General features: G+C 38.4%; 1 protein-coding gene across 5 annotated transcripts; it reads right to left on the bottom strand.

Moving 5' to 3' along the window:
• Positions 1-454: 454 nt before the first annotated feature.
• Positions 455-16,274, bottom strand: LOC100063034 (zinc finger protein 585A). 5 transcript variants are annotated; one of them, XM_070224132.1, is made up of 7 exons: positions 16,147-16,216; positions 14,792-14,850; positions 14,036-14,404; positions 13,537-13,753; positions 5,026-5,152; positions 4,656-4,748; positions 455-3,366 (listed from the first exon to the last, which is right to left on the bottom strand). In XM_070224132.1, exons 4-7 carry the CDS (start codon positions 13,612-13,614, stop codon positions 1,031-1,033), a joined length of 2,634 nt encoding a protein of 877 aa, XP_070080233.1. In that variant the 5' UTR covers positions 13,615-13,753; positions 14,036-14,404; positions 14,792-14,850; positions 16,147-16,216; the 3' UTR covers positions 455-1,030. The 5 variants fall into 5 exon arrangements, with proteins under 5 accessions (XP_070080233.1, XP_023507050.1, XP_070080234.1 ...); XM_023651282.2 differs by lacking the exon at positions 14,036-14,404 and having other exon boundaries at positions 16,147-16,222; XM_070224133.1 differs by lacking the exon at positions 14,792-14,850 and having other exon boundaries at positions 16,147-16,220.
• Positions 16,275-17,106: the final 832 nt, after the last annotated feature.

Here is a 17,106-nt window from a genome sequence, read left to right as displayed (position 1 = left end):
GTGGAGTACATGGCATGAAGATGAACACAGAAGACAGTGAAGATATGTTGGGGTTTGTTTTAATGAGATATTGATTTGTTGTTATTATGCAGGTCAGGTCATTAAGTAAGGCAAAGGAGGCAGAAGAACTGTGACAGCAAAAGGGAAACTAGGGTGAAGAGTTGACCAAGGTGAACCGAAAATTCTTACCTCAGAAGCTTTCCTGAGGGTAGCAGGAGTTCACAAGACACTACACTGGGGGCTAAATGAGGGTCAGCAAATACTGTCTGGGAGATAACAGCAGTCAGCAAACAGGGTCGTGAGCACTAATGGGCAGCCATATGCAATTATGGGGGTCAGAAAGCAATGTGCTGGAGACTGATAAAGGTCAGAGGCACTCTACTGGTGGCTAATAGAAGGGGGATTACAAGTCATGGTGCTAGAGGATAACAGGGAGTCAACATATACTCTGAGATTTGTGTCTGCACACATAAAGAGCTGTTTTTTATTGTGGTATCTCTTTCTTGATGGAAATAATTGATGGGGGATTGGATATGCACAACCATGTTAGAGTCAAGAAAAAAAAAAAGAAAAAATACCCCAACTTCTGTTAGACAATGTTTTCTGCAACAAATATCTCACAGAACTTAGGGTTTGTCACTATCGTATATATTATGTTGTCCTACCATTCAACTTGTTGGACTTTTCCTATCCCACAGTAAACAGGATTATCATTAACATGATGTAACATAATCTGTCCTATGCCGAATTTGGTAACAGTGTTCCATTGTATTTTTCATGAGAAGGCTTCTTCGAACATATCAAACAGACAAAGTTCCTTCTCAGTATGAATGCCCCAAGGTTTAATAAGGCCGGTGACAATGTGAGAAGAGCATCCCTCATTCAGGGCCCTCTCAGTGGTCCTCTTCTGTAATATGCAACATTCTGATGGGCATTTCTACTTACAATAACATATATATTATTTTGCTGCATGAATTCAATAATGTACAATCAGACCTGCTCTCACTGAGGTTTTTTTCTACTGTTTCTCTCAAGTGTGAATACTCTGGTGCACATTGAGCACTGACTTCTGAACAAAGCCTTTCCCACAGACCACACACTTGTAGGGTTTGTCTCCAGTGTGTGTTGTCTGGTGTTTATTCAAATTTGACCTGTCAGTGAAGGCCTTCCCACACTCAGCACACACATAAGGCTTCTCTCCTGTGTGAATTCGTTGATGCACTTGGAGCTGTGATTTCTTAGTAAAAGATTTGCCACAGTCACTGCATTCATAAGGCTTCTCTCCAGTATGAATTCTATGATGTATAATCAACTCTGACTTCTGTCTGAAGGTCTTCCCACATTCAGAACAGATGTAGGGCTTTTCTCCAGTGTGAGTTTTTTGGTGTTTACTGAGATTTGACCTGCCACTAAAGGCTTTCCCACACACAGCACACACATACGGTTTTTCTCCTGTGTGAATTGGTTGATGCACCAGGAGCTGAGATTTGGAGGTGAAGGATTTCCCACAATCACTGCATTCATAAGGTTTTTCTCCAGTATGAATTCTCTGATGAGTAATGAAGTTTGACTTCCGGATGAAGGCTCTTCCACACTCAGTGCAAACATAGGGTTTCTCTCCTGTATGAATTTTCTGATGCACAATGAGTATTGATTTCTGGTTGAAAGCTTTCCCACATTCATGGCATTCATACTGTCTCTCTCCAGTGTGAATTTTCTGGTGTATATTGAGATGTGACTTCTGGGTGAAGGCTTTTCCACAGGTACTGCATTCATAAGGTTTCTCTCCAGTATGAATTCTCTGATGTGTAATCAAGTCTGACCTTTGTGTGAAGGCCTTGCCACATTTAGGACATATATAGGATTTTTCTCCTGTATGAGTTTTCTGATGTGTAATGAGATTTGACCTGTTGGTGAATGCTTTCCCACATTTAGTGCACATATAGGGTTTCTCTCCTGTATGAATTCGTTTATGCACGTGCAGTTGTGACTTGGAAGTAAAGGATTTCCCACAGTGACTACATTTATAAGGTTTCTCTCCCGTATGAATTATTTGATGTGCAATCAAGTGTGCCTTCTGGATGAAGGCTAGCCCACATTTCAGGCATACATATGATTTTTCTCCTGTATGAATTCTCTGATGCACTGTGAGTGCTGACTTCTGAGTGAAGGCTTTTCCACAATTGCTGCATTCATAAGGTTTTTCTCCAGTGTGAATTCTCTGATGTATAATCAACTCTGACCTATAGGTAAAGGCCTTACCACATTCAGTACAAACAGAAGATTTCTCTCTAATTTGAACTTTCTTATGTGTAATGAGGTTGGAGCTACCACTGAAGACTTTCCCATATTCGGTGCATATAAAGGGTTTCATTCTTGTGTGAACTCGTTGATGCACCTGGAGTTGTGACTTGGAAATGAAGGACTTCCCACAGTTATTGCATTCATATGGTTTTTCTCCAGTATGAATTCTTCGATGTGCAATCAAGTGTGTCTTCTGGATGAAGGCCTGGCCACATTCAATACATATATAGGATCTCTCACCTGTATGAATTTTCTGATGCATCCTGAGTGTGGACTTTTGTGTGAATGCTTTGCCACAATCAGTGCATTCATGATGTCTCTCTCCCGTATGAATTTTCTGATGTATACTGAGATCTGAGTTATAAGAGAAGCCTTTCCCACATTCACTGCATTCATAGAGTTTTTCTCCAGTATGAATTCTCTGATGCCTGAAAAGAGAAGATACTTGGAAAAAAGCTTTTCCACATTCACTGCACTTATAGGGCTTCTCTCTAGTGTGGGTTCTCTGATGTGTAATGAATTCTGGCTTCTGTACAAAAGCCTTCCCACAGTCAATACATACATAGAGTTTTTCTCCTGTATGAACTTTCAGGTGTACCTTGAGTTGTGGCTTCTGGGTGAAGATCTTTCCAAATTCAGCACATTCGTAAGATTTCTCCCCAGTATGAATTTTCTGATGTTGAGAGGGTGCGTGTTTATAGCTGAGGATTTTTCCATATTGATTATGGTCCCATAATTTCTCTCCTGCTGGAGTACACTCATGGTCAGTACAGGAAGAAATTTTACCATATTCGGTAATCTTATTAATGTTCTTTGATGCGCTGTTTCTATTATGACTGTGTAAATCTAAATTATGCTTCAAAGCATTCCCAAATGAGTCACACTGATGGGGTCGTCTTAGGGAAGAAATGTTTCGGTTTACATGAATTATTTTCCTAATGTTCTTATATTCATAATCTCTCTCTGTAGTCAATATTTTCTCGATGAAAGCAACATCTCTTAAAGATTTGTTTTCTCTTGGCTGACAGCTCTTTACCTCGTCACCAATCTGCCACAATTCTTCTAGAATGAAATACAACAAAACATCACTTGTATAGCATCACTTTCCCTCTCAGTGTAGAAAGAAGCTTTTTCAGAAATTATCTGCTGTGAGGTTTGAAACCCAAATGCTCCTTCTCAAAGGAAAATGAGGAGATAATTTTAGCTCAAAGAGCAGCTAGCAGAGACTAGAGGGGAGGGTCATATGGCCCATTCAGGTTGAACCCAGAGAAAAGGATGAGGGTGAATCACTGGCTCCTCCAGGAGGCTTGGTGATAGTGGTGACAGGAAACATTCTGGAACACAATTTAGCAGTCAGAGGAAATAAACTTTATGAACACATTGCACCATGGGCAGAAGTGGAAAAAGTAAGACAAAGAACAAGATACATAGCACAATAACATTTATATAACCCAATAATACATATCTCAAGTCACTTTAAATTTTAAAAGAACATGCATGAATTAAAAAATGTCTCCATCATATAAAACAATTGCCTACAGTGGTAAGTGAGATGGGCATGGAGAAAGAAAGAAAAACAAATACATTAAAAAAATAAAAATACATTAAAAAATAAAATAATACAGAATCTTAGACCGATGGTGATAGCGTCCCCTGAATGAGGCCCACAATCAAAGTCAACTTGTCATGCGAAGTACAGAAATAAAGTGATTACAACAATCAGCCAAGCAAGCAAAGAGACTCCAGTCAATGTGAAGTCACTCAAGTGAAAAGTCAGAAAGATACTCCTATACAGTGACCCCCTAAGTTATCACTTGGACGAAAGGCATGGGAATGAGGAAGTGAGAAATCTCATGTCAGCATCTATGGAGAAAATGAGAAGAGAGCCTAGTTGGATAAAGTTCTGAAGCGTCTCACAGTGAGAAAAAAAGAAATGAAAGAGGACTAGCAGCAGTGGAACTGTGTGACATATACGAACTTTGAAAGAAAGAAGATCCATGAATGCCTGAAGCCATAAAGAAAGAATCTCAGACAATGGGGGAAGTAGAGAGAAAAAGAATGTTACAGAAAAGGAGCACAACCAAGAAAAAAAATCTTTAATGAGGCAGATTGGTACATGATATACAGACTCCAAAAAGCCAAGGAAGAAGATAGTTAGAAATGACAAAAGGCATTTGTGTAGAAAGTATTTAGTTATTTGAGAGGCCAATCTCAAGGGTCTTCAAGCAGTACAAAAAATTCAGAACCTTCCAGAAGAGTCATCTTAATCACATTTCAAAGATGCCAGTCTTTCTCAAGACAGCTGAGATTTACTCCCCTGTCTCCCATCAGTCTGGGTCATACTCACTCACCTGGACAGCTCTGATGCTGGCTCTCACCCTGCAGTGCCCATGGCTCCTTCCCCTGCTCCAACATGAAAACCTCTGGTTCAGGAACTTGATACCCTGTTCAAGAGAAATGAGAAAAGGTCTGGGTCCAGCTAACTGTATTTCTGAGCCCAATCAATACAGCCTTGTTCAACAAGGCTTTGTTCTTCAGGAAAGTTACCATACATCTATGGGAATAGAGGAATATTCAGAGTGCTCAAAAGGGATAAAGAATCCTGGACAAATCAAGGACAGATCATCACATATTTCAGATGCCTCACAGCATTCAGCAACTGAGAATTTGGAAACACTCTCAGTGGGGCCTTCTCTCAGACATGCGGGTGACTGTGCTTACCTACTGAGAGCAGGTGGCTGTATGTCTCCAGCATCACATCTCGGTACAGGTTTCTTTGAGCAAGGTCTAGATGCTGCCACTCCTCTCTGCTGAAATCTACAGCCACGTCCTTGAAGGACACTGATCCCTGTAAGAGCATATTCCTGTTCAATGTGAATGGTTACCTTTGGGGGATGGAAAAACTATAAGAATATGGAATGCAGATTTTGTTAATTTACCCCCTCTTTTTAACTCACTCCCATTTCCCTAATATGTTACTATGAAAGTTTTCAAACATACAGAAAATTAAAAGAATTGCAGAGTGAAAACCTATATACCCAACACTTAGATTCTATCACTAACATTTTACTTGTTTTATCACACATTTTAGCCATACGTTTTTATCCATCTGTAGAGATATCTTACTTTTTTGAGCATTTCAAAGTAAACTGTAGGTGCCAGTACACTTCCTCCTAAATACTTCAGAATGCAAAACATTGACTAGAGTATAACATTTGATTACCTTTTTTTAAAGTAAAATTTACAAAAAATGAAATGTACAAATCCTCAGGGTACCATTTTCAGTTTTGACAAATGCATATACCTGCATAATCCAGGAACTTTTAAAAAATGATATTTCATATAGGGTGCATACTAAATATCTACTTTTACATAATATCTTGTAGAAGAAAGAAATCCAATAAGGAACTTCTGCTATTTGTTCCATATTACAGTCAATTGTTTTTCAAAACTGAAGATTGAAATAGGCTCTTTTATAGTCTTCCAGCAACTAGATGAACCACATGCGATACAGTTTCTGAGCAATCTAGGACCAGCCATTATGCTAGTCCTGGGAACACAGAGATAATTATATATGTTTCTAATCGTCTAACAATTAAAAGACTTGGAAAATAAACAAGACCTAAGTTTTAAAAGAAGAGAAAAAGAAGACACAAATTCACTAAGGTGACAAAAAGTAAACCTCTATGTGCAACACACTCAGGGCCCAAAAAGGGCTGCATGGGGGAACAAGTTTATATTAGTTGAAGAATTTAATTTGGAGGATGAGAAGTGTAATACAGAATGGAGAGGAGAGGTAGTTCATTTCCCAGAAAATAAAAAAGTGAAACCGTGGAGAAAGGAAAATACATGATGAGTTTGAGGAACAGCAAACAGCTCTTTGCAAATGGAGAGAAGTCTGCATGACACGTCAGGAAGGTGGTTGTGGGAAAAACAGTCTGATCAAAGAACAAGTCTGGATTTTTTACTTTAAGAAAAGGTAATTAAGGTATCAGATTTATATTAAAATTTCTTTCTATAAGATCTGTATTGCAGGATAACCAAATAAATGATGAGGCAAAGTTCCTTATAGGATGACTCTAGCTAATAAATGAAGAACTTAGGATAGAATCAGAATATCATCATTTTGTAACTCCTAATGAAAAACAGATTTAGACAATGACCATTAATGGTTGCTCAACTGTTTCAGATGAAATGCTGAAGAGAAGTTTACAATGGATAGATCAGCTAATAACATCTGCATCCACTGATCGATGTTAATATCACAAAAAGAGAGATAACCAGATATTATGTGCCTCCGGACATGACATAGTAATTAATTTCATTATACCATCCATTAAGTATTCTTGCCAAAAAAAAGAGAAAAATCTAACCTAAATCTCATTAAGCCTCCAGATCAAACAAATCACTCATAAGTAACGTGAAGGACAGAGGAACATATTAACCAATATCAAGACCAAAATGTCAGCTAAATCCAGAAGGCAGAAAATGAACTGTTTCTTCAAAAACTAAATTCAAACAGAAAAAATATGGAGGAGAATTTTCTTTTCTTTCGGTTTTTTTTGGTGAGAAAGATTGTCCCTGAGCTAACATCTGTGTCAATCTTCCTTTATTTTGTATGTGGGACACTGCCACAGCATGGCTTGATGAGTGGTGTGTAGTTCCATGGCTGAGATGCAAACCTGTGAACCCCAGCCACCAAAGCAGAGTGCGTGAACTTAACCATTACACCATGGGGCCAGTCCCTGGAGGGGAATCTTGTCTTTATTAAAAGAGACTTCAGACTCATACTACCAAATGCAACTTGTGGACCTTGTTTGGCTCTCAATTAAAACAAACCAACAGTAAAAAGACATTTATGGCATGTTTAGAGAAATTAAAACAATAACTGGGTATTACATAATATCTAGAAATTGCCATTATTATGTTTTAGGTGTGATAATGGCTTACTGGTTATGTTAAACAAAAAGGAAGGAAAAAAGAATTCTTATCTCTTAGAGATACATATCAAAGTATTTACAGATAATACATGGTGTTCGGGATGTACTTGAAAATGACCCAGCATTTGGAGGAGAGACGGTAGTTTTAGATGACCTAAGAATGGCAGAACATTGATGACTAATAAAGCTGGGCGATAGGTACAAAAGACACAAGGTCTCCTTATACTATTCTCTTTACTTTTGTATACATTTACATTTTCTTCCATAATAAAATGTTTCTAAATAAACATAATCACCCATATAAAAAATCTAATCTGAAAATGGAGAACTGAAGGAATAGTGATTTCCATGTGGAGTCGTAAACATTTAAAAAAATGATTATAGGGACTTGAACACCCCAAACTCAGCAAGTTATAGAAATAACAGACAGGAAATTATCAACGTTACAGAAGAACAAACAGGATCTAATCAATATTTATACAATACTCCAACCAAGAGCAAGAGAATACACATTCTTTTCAAGCACCCACAGAACAATGACCAAGATAGACTATATCCTAGTCCATAAAACAAACCTCAACAAATTTAAAAGAATTAAAATAATAACAAAGCATGTTCTCTGACCATAATGGAATCAAACTAAAAATCAACAACAGAAAGACAACAGAAAAATCTCCAAAGGAATCATATTAGAAAATAATAACAAAAGCTATCTGGAAAGTCACAAAATATTTGGAAATTAAACAACACAGTTCTAAATAACCCATATCAAAGAGGAATTCTCAAAAGAAATTTAGAAAATACAAATAACTGAAAGAAAGTGAAAAAAATAACATATCAAAATCTGTGGGATGCAGATAAAGCAATGCTGAAGGAGAAATTTATAGCACTGTTTAAATTAGAAAAAGGGAAACAATCCAACCTAAAAAAATGGGCAGAGAATGTGAACATTTTTCCAAAGACGACACACAGATGGCCAACAGGTACATGAAAAGGTGCTCAACATCATGAATCATCAGAGAAATGCAAATTAAAAAAACCACAATGAAATATCATCTTACACTTGTTAGAATAGCTATTATCAAAAAATATATATATAAGAAATAACAAGTGTTGATGGGGATGTGGAGAAAAGGGCTGTTGTGCACTGCTGGTAAGAGTATAAACTGGTAACCACTATGGAAAACAGTATGGAGGTTCCTCAAAAAATTAAAAATAGAACTATCATACGATCCAGCAATTCCACTTCTAGGTATTTATCCAAAGGAAACAAAAACACTAACTCGAAAAGATACCTGTGTTCTCATGTTCACTGCAGCATTATTCACAACAGTCAAGACATGCAAGCAGCCCAAGTGTCTGTCAATGGATGAACGGATAAAGAAAATGTGGCATACTTGTACAATGGAATATTAACCAGCCATAAAAAAGAAGGAACTCTTGCCATTTGCAACAGCATAGATGAACCTTGAGGAAATTATGCTAATTGAAGTAAGTCAGAGAAGGACAAATATCATATGATCTCACTTATATGTGGCATCTAAAAAAAACCCCTTAAGTCATAGATACAGAGACCAGATTAGTGATTTCCAGTGGCAAGGGGTGGGTAGTAGGCAAAATCAGTGAAGGTGGTCAAAAGGTACATACTTCCAGTTATAAAATAAGTAAGTCGTGGGGATGGAACGCACAGCATTGTGACTATAGTTAACAATACTGTATTGTATATTTGAAAGTTAATAAGAGAGTAAATCTTAAAAGTTTTCATCATAAGAAAAAAGAATTGTAACTGTTGTGATGGATGTTAATTAAACTTATTGTGGTGATCATTTCACAATATATACAAATACTGAATCATGTTATATACCTAAAACTAACAGAATGTTATATGTCAATAATATATAAATTAAAAAAAAGGAAAGGGGAATGTTCTCAAATCAATAATCTAAATTCCTACCTCACGAAACTGGAAAAAGAAGAAAATAAACTCAAAGCAAGCAGAGGAAAGAATATTCTCAAAACAGGTATTTTAGAATGGGCAAGACTGGAAGATCAGTCACATGGCCCCAGGCACAGTCCTACGAGAGGATACGCATTTCTCACTGGTGTAGAGCAAGGCTGCAGTCAGGCTAGAGAAGGGCTTGATATTCATTATTAAGGAAGGTAAATTGATAGCGAGTGTGAAGGTGAGAAAAAGGGACTCAAATAATTCTCAGCCACCACTTTTGCATAACTGTAGATTCTGGTGCCACAGACACCAGAACTAAGAACTAGAGGAGGAGGCTGGGGGAAGAAGACAAGAAATAATGATTTAAATTTTATACATATTGAGATTTAGGTGGTAAGACATATAGGAGGATGTTCATTGGGCAGCTGGACAGAGAGCCACTAGAGATGAAGATTCAGGAGTTGTCCGTACACAGCAGGTCACTGAATTCAGGGGAGGGAATGAGCATGCGGGCAGGACAAGAATACTCAAAGTATTACAGATATGTGTGGTTTCTAATGTCTTAAATTAAGACGCTTGAAAACTATTTTTTTTCTTCTTTTTCTTCTCCCCAAAGACCCCAGTACATAGTTGTACATTCTAATCATAGGTCCTTCTGGTTCTTTGAAAACGTTCCCTATATACTTGAAAAGAATATATGTGCCTTAATTTTTCTCTTTCATATACTTCTATATTCACACCCTACACACACCAAACCCACAGCCCCCAAACCCAATGTCATCAAGAATTTAACAGGGGATCAAGATGTCATATTTGTATCTTTGACTCCTTAGCAAATGAGCTTCTTATAAACAGTTTGTCCAGGAAAAAATCTCACTCACAGATAATAATAAACATCTGCTGATGTACAAAGATACTATAAGCAAAAAGAATGAAAGAAAAAAAGAGAGGAGATTAAAAGGAACATGCTAGAAATAAATTGCCACACGTTAGAAGAAAACACATTCACCACGAATTCAAGGAATTCACTCAAATAATTAACTACTTAAAATAAATAGGGATATTAAGAGTCTAAGGAAGAAATATGGGAAAACAGGCTAAAGAAATGGTTATTTAAATTTTTGAAAAGTAAATGGGCAGAAATCAGTAAAGGAGTGAAAAAGAAAGAAAAAGCAACACAGAAATCAAGGTCTCTCTGAAAGCAATGAAAACATTCTGTGAAAACACAAAAAATGGCACAGAGTAGAATGAGACAAGTGAGCTACATGAAATGGAAATACGGATTTTTAAAGGAAAATAGAAAAAAGAAAAATAGTTGAATAAAGACATCCAACAAACAAAAGAATCCGTGAAGTGGCAGTACAGAACTCTCACCATTATTCACAGTACAAATTTAACAGATGTTGTCTAAAACAAGAAATTAGAAGATATGGTTCAACAAGCTAATGTTATAAAGGTGTCTCTAAAAGAACCAAACAAAAAAGAATCCAAACCTTTGAAACTGCCAGAAGGGACACAGAAACAAAGCAAAAATACAGAGTATAGAGTGAAAGGTACAAAAGAAGCATCCACATCAGAAGTGTAACACAAAACGCATCTTTCCACTGCTGTACAGAAGAAATGCTCACGGACTCTCACGGACGACAGTTAGAGAATGAGCAAAGGCCCATCTGGAAACGGCAACAGAAAGGAAACAGCGGCCTCCATCCTGAGTGGCCAGAGCTGAATTCTAGGGAAAAAGTATTAAACGTGACAAGGACACAATCCAAAATGAATTCCAGACGTGCTTTAATTTTTCTCTTTCATACACTTGCATATTCACACCCTACACACACACATCTTTTTCTAACTTCTTCAAATGAAAGTGTAACTCATACCTTAGGTCTTTTTTACTCCCAAACTTACAGCATTCCTTAAAAAGGCATTTAAATCTATATTTTTTCCCTACATCTACCGTTTAACTTCATCACACAACTATAAAATGTAGTACTTTATTTAAATTCAACTCAAAGAATTCTCTAAGAAGATCCTTTATGATTTTTCCTTTAAAAAATATTTATGTAGGAAAAAAATTTAAGGTTTTCAGATATAGGGGTTTCTTTTTGCCTGCCTTTTACTTTAAAAAAAAATTATTTTCTTAAAATTGTGGTAAAATATACATAACATAAAATTTACCATTTTAACCATTTTTAAATGTGCAGTTCAGTGGCATTAAGTCCATTCACAAGGTTACACAAAAGCCTTTTGTTTTCTAGTTCTAAGTTAATGTTCTTCGTCAGAGAACAGAATCAATATTATAGCAAAGGTTTATATATTTTTGTGCTTTGCTCAATAAGTTTTTGAGAACAGTTGATAAAATGGTTAGTGGTATATTTAATGATTTCTGTTCATTTTTACTTAATATTGTTCAAAGTATATCATTAGTTAAATAACGTTGACAATTTTTATAATTAATATGTCACTACTTTTGTAAGTTTGAACTCCCTCTTCACCCCTTTGGACGTTTTTCATCTTAAATTCCTTTTGATCTGTTCCTAAAATTGTAGCCCTAGCTTTCTTTTGGCTTTTGTTTCTCAGACAATTTTTCCATTCCTTTATTTTGAAATGAGGAGAAAAGCAGCCCCTGACAGCTGAGAGTTGGCCTGGCACTACCAGTTCGTCATCAGTGTTGCTAGGAGCTGGCCAGGCAGGATCAGTTATGTCATGGTGTTCTCTTGTTACACAAAAATACAGAACACCAGAGCTGGCCCACTGGTGTAGTGGTTAAGTTACAGTGCTCCGATTCGGTAGCCTGGGGGTTCATGGGTTTGGATCCTGGGCACGGACCTACACACCACTATGGCGGCATCCCATATACAAAACAGAGGAAGACTGGCACAGATGTTAGCTCAGGGCCAACCTTCTTCACCAATAAAATAAATAAACAAAAGAATTGGAGAAAGTAACTTTAAAAAAAAAATACAGAACACCAACATCAAACAAGACCACTCTCTGACGGTGATGATGAAGAACAAAACCAAGACTACTCTGTAATCATATCTGAGCACAGACAAAAATCAGAACATTGTTCAAACCACATAAGTGACCAAACATCCCCTTATTCTGGCTAATACAAGTGACTGCTGCTGCTTTACCAATTACAGCTATCATCTAGCTCCATTTTTCCTATCTTCTAGAGAAATATTAAGATACCGAATCACAGAATTGCCCAACAGCAACAGAAGTGGAGGCTCACTGAGATTCAGCTAAGATTCATCGCCTTCAACTAAAAGCCTGAACTGAAATTCCACTACTTCTCATATATATGATAGAAAGAGAAAACATGACAAGAATGTCCACCACTGCATTGTTCATAACATGTATTGTATTTTACCAAATGTTAGAAAAGCCATGAGCAAAAATGTGTCTAGTATGCCACTTTTTGTGAAATACAAAGAAAAAAGATTTATAATTGTTTTTATTTGCATAAATAAATTAAGCAAAGAAAACTAATAGGATTGGTCATTTGTATGGGGGCAACTTGGGCAAGCTGGGAACAGAGGTGGGCAAACCACAGTCCTGTCGTTCCCCTGAGTTTCTTTCACTATTGTGTTTTCCCCTGAATTCTTTCCTACATTTCTTTAATTTCTGAACTAAGTGTATATATTAGGTAATATATATTCAAAAAACTAAACTATTCCTAATAAACTACCACAATATCTTCAGAGAGATAAGAAATAGATTACATCTGTGAAAGAGCAGGATGCTAATGAAACAGAATATTTATAAAACAAACTAGAGTTTTTGAAAATTAAAACTTTGAATTACAACTCTGAATTAGAATATTGATAACAGTAATGAGAAACTCATAAAGAGCTGGAAGACAAAGTTAACAAACTTTTTATTTATAAAAAATGAGAGTAGCAAAGAAATACAAAATAGTAGAGGAAAAAAATGGAGAACCAACATCTAAAAAACAGCAACTTCAGAAAGAGAAGAGTGAAAATATTTGTGTTGGGAGGAAGCAGTTTAGGAAGAAGTAAAGAAACATTTTCAAAATTCTGCATAAAAGTGACTTCTAAACACGAATTTTATCCTCAGTCAAAAGATCAATACAGCATGAGGACAAACTAAAGAAGAGTTTTCCTTGCCATTCTACTTCTCACTGTCATACAGTTGGGCTCTAGATGTGGAGACGTTACCCACGTGTGGCTCAGTCTTGGCAGAAAGACAAGATGTTTCAGGGGCAGGCAGAGAGTCTGGCTGCTTCCTGTGGCCCGTATGCCTGTGCCCTGAGGCTCTGGCGACAGACCAGAGATATCTGTTTCTGGGATAAATTCTCCACCCCCTGGGACTCCTCCTCCTCACCTCACATGAGCTGCCACGTTCCTCAGGAGCCAGGACCAAGGATTTCTGGGGAGAGGTCCAATTAGCTGGCATGGTCATGTCGGGTCTCAACCTTTATTCTCTCAGGAGCCTAAAGCTTGATGGGCATCTGTGAACTCAAGCAGGGCTGCTGGGGTAGAGGTAGGCTGGAGTGTGGAGGAAGATCTGGCCCAGGGGCTCCCCAGAGACACCAAGGAACCTGGAAAGACAATGTACACATGGTCAGTCACTTAATATTCACGACATAAACGTTCCTTGGGAATACCACGGTATAGTTCCCTGAGCAAGACACCACAGAGCATTGGTTCTCAAACTTGAGTGTGCATCTGAGGGTTTGTTAAACTAGTTAAAAATTCTCAGGCTCACTCTCACAATTTATCGTTTAGCAGATCTTGGGTAGGGCCTGTCTTAGTCTGTTTGGGCTGCTCTAACAGAGACCACAGACTAGGTGGCTTATAAACGAGAGAAATGTATTGCTCACGGTTCTGGAGGCTGGGAGGTCCAAGATGAAGGCGCCAGCATAATCACATCTTGCTGAGGGCCCTCTTCCTGGTTCACAGCCGAGACTTCTCGCCGTGTCTTCACACGGTGGAAGGGGCTCGGGAGCTCTGTGGGGTCTCTCGTAAGAGCACTAATCGCATTCCTGAGGGTTCCCCCCTCATGACCTAATCATCTCCCAAAGGCCCCACCTTCTAATACCATACTTTTGGGGGTCAGGATTTCAACATACGAATTTGGGGGTGGGGGGACACAAACATTCAGACCATAGCAGAGCCCAAGAATCTGCATTTCTAACCAGAGCCCACGTGATGCGGATGCTATTCCAGGAATCATGTTTTGAGAACCAGTCCTGTGGAGAATACAAAGTTTAATAAAACCTGTGACAGGTACTAGTCAAGGTAAAATAGGAGAAAAACCATGAGATATAGACTAACATTCCTGAAGATCTGAATGGCAGCTCTGCCACCTTTCAGCCATGAGAACGTGAAGAAATTATTTCAGTTTCAGCTTCAAAAACAAAAATGGAAGTGCCTACCTGATAGAGTTATGAAAATTAAATGAGATGATGCTCGTAAAGTACTCAATACACCCCCGGCACACAAGAAGCCGGCAATAAATACTAGCAATTACCATGCACTATTAGATATTAAAACTTAACACAAAAACAATGTAATCAAAACAAGTAAAACAACAAACCAGACAATACTGATTAATACGTATGACAAAAGTGACATACAATTAAGTGTGAACAAGACATTCATTGTGTCAATGCCGCTGACATAATTGGCCATCCGCCTGGAACAAAACACACCAGATCCCCGTCACACACTGTACGTTAGACCGAATTCCAGCAGGACCAGATATTTTAAGTATATGTACTTTAAAAAACACAAAGAATATTAAAATAAATTTTAGGAGTATATGTTTGTACAATGTTGTAGTGGGGTAGGAGGGACTTTATTCACCTGAGAGAAAACCCAGAAATTATAAGAGAACAAACAAATATTTCTGATTATATGATGTTTCTTAATTACATGTTAAAATACACCTTATAAATCAAAACGAAGATACAGACAAAAACTTTTCAATATGTGATGATAGGCTATCCCTAATATTTAAAAGAAAAAAACATCTAGCAATCAAAAAAAAAGAAAAAGCTCAGAAAAAAAACAGACAAAGGATATAAAAATTCACAGGAAAGGACATTTAAATGGCAATTAACCAGAACAATGCCAACTTTACTAACAGGAAAATGCATCAGAGCAATGAGATGTAATTCTCCCTCAATACTGCAGAAACTTAACAAAAAGAATCCCGTGCTGGAAAGCATTTGGGGAAATGAGCTCTTGTACAGATTGTGGGTGGGAGCTTGAATTGCTATAACATCTTTTGAGTTATTTAGTCATAGCTATTACTAAAAATACACATAGCTGTTCCTAATAATCGTTTCAAATACATAAAGCAGAAACAGACAGAAGGAAGGACAAGTGGACAAATCACCTGCCCAGTGTGAGCGTACCTTTCTCTGTAATTAATTAAGCAGACAAAAATCTGCTTAATATAATATGAAACAATACAATTAATAGAGAATACACACCGTTTTTATGTACTAGAGGTGACATTTATGAAAACTGACCATGAACTAGGCCATAAAAAAATTCTTAAACTCGAGCATTACCCACAGGCATTATGTGAAAGAGAATGTACTTCATGGGTCAAAGAAAAAATAACTGAAATTTTTAAAATACCCAAAACACTGAGATTTGAACAATAAAGAAAATGCTATGCACCAAAATTGTGAATGTTTAGAAAGTAAACTCATCACAGACCCCACAGATGCCCAGAGCTGACGCCACAGGCCCTGTCACTGACCTGACTCCCACCACTGAACCCACAAATCCCAGTGACTCACCCCAAAGATCCCCACTGCCCAGAGGCCCCTATCACCAACCTCCCAAAACTCATCAACGGACGCCACAGACCTCCCCCGTCACTGAACTTCGAAACCATCATCATGACTCCACGGACAACCCCTCCGTCACTGACCCCACAGAATCCCTAATCGCGACCAACCAAAATCACCTCAGGTACCTCTTGGGATTAAAACGCGGAGACGCTCCAGACACCAGCAGCAGCAAAAAAAAAAAAAAAAAAAAAACCAAACCTGTCGAGGGCCACTTCCGCTTCCGGTCAGGCCTGTAGCACCGCCCCTTATGACTGTTGGTATTGCGTATGCTTCTGAATTACTTGGAAGCGGCATTCAGCCAAGAGGCAAGCGCAGACACGCTACTGGAAACATTGCGCAGATTCCGTACGGCGCTGTCGGGCTGAGAACATGGCCGCACCCAGCGGAGCACCTGAGCTCGGGCCGCCATCTTGAAAGCTTGTCCATTCCGTACAGCGGAGGACGAGACCTCCTGCGGGTTTTCACTGAGCGAGGGAGGAACTGTCAGTAAGAATGCAGGAGGCTGGCCCTTGTCTAGGAGGGAGGTATTGGAAATGGGGTCTGGCGCTCTATGTTCTATTTAGAAAACATAAATGGCCCGTCGGGATACAGCACAGGGCGGAGCGCAATACCTGCTGGGAGAAACCACTGGGGGATGAGGGAGAAGTCAGGATGGTACAGCCCGCTGATGGAGAAAACCACTCAGGCAAAGAGTGGAGAGGTCAGCATGGGAGTTCGCTCCTGAGCGAAACCCCCTGGCAAGACAGAGACATGTCAGAATGAGCAATCCGCTGCAGGAGGGGTGTACAACCTTTAATAGGAGAAAGCGCCTGGAGAAATAGGTGGAAGTTGGGATAGTCCAGTCCTCTGCTCAGAGATACCACCGAGGAAGGTGTCACCTTTGGAAGGGGTGGGGTGGAGGGCGCGGGGATGCAGACTTGAATCCCCATTAATCTCCATTAGTCTCCACCCTCGCTACATCAAGTAAAACAATAACAGGCAGCAATAATAAAAATAATAACGGTCTTTAATATGACCAACGTGTGACTAAAAGCTCCGAAAGAAAACGGCTTTTTAAAATGTATTTGTAAATTAAAATCTAAGTA

Source organism: Equus caballus, chromosome 10, assembly GCF_041296265.1.
Source record: "Equus caballus isolate H_3958 breed thoroughbred chromosome 10, TB-T2T, whole genome shotgun sequence".
Classification (NCBI taxonomy): Eukaryota; Metazoa; Chordata; class Mammalia; order Perissodactyla; family Equidae; genus Equus; species Equus caballus.
Note: the sequence above shows the minus strand (reverse complement) of the source record. Positions and strands in the feature narration are given on the sequence as shown.

What these genes read in the sequence shown, in the direction of transcription:
- LOC100063034 (XM_023651277.2), bottom strand. Translation starts at nt 13,614, where the DNA reads ATGACCATGCCAGCTAATTGGACCTCTCCCCAGAAATCCTTGGTCCTG. An exon ending in AACGTGGCAGCTCATGTGAG is followed by an intron (nt 5,153 to 13,536) that starts GTGAGGAGGAGG and finishes ATGCTCTTACAG; the next exon opens with GGATCAGTGTCCTTCAAGGA. An exon ending in CAGCCACCTGCTCTCAGTAG is followed by an intron (nt 4,749 to 5,025) that starts GTAAGCACAGTC and finishes TCTCTTGAACAG; the next exon opens with GGTATCAAGTTCCTGAACCA.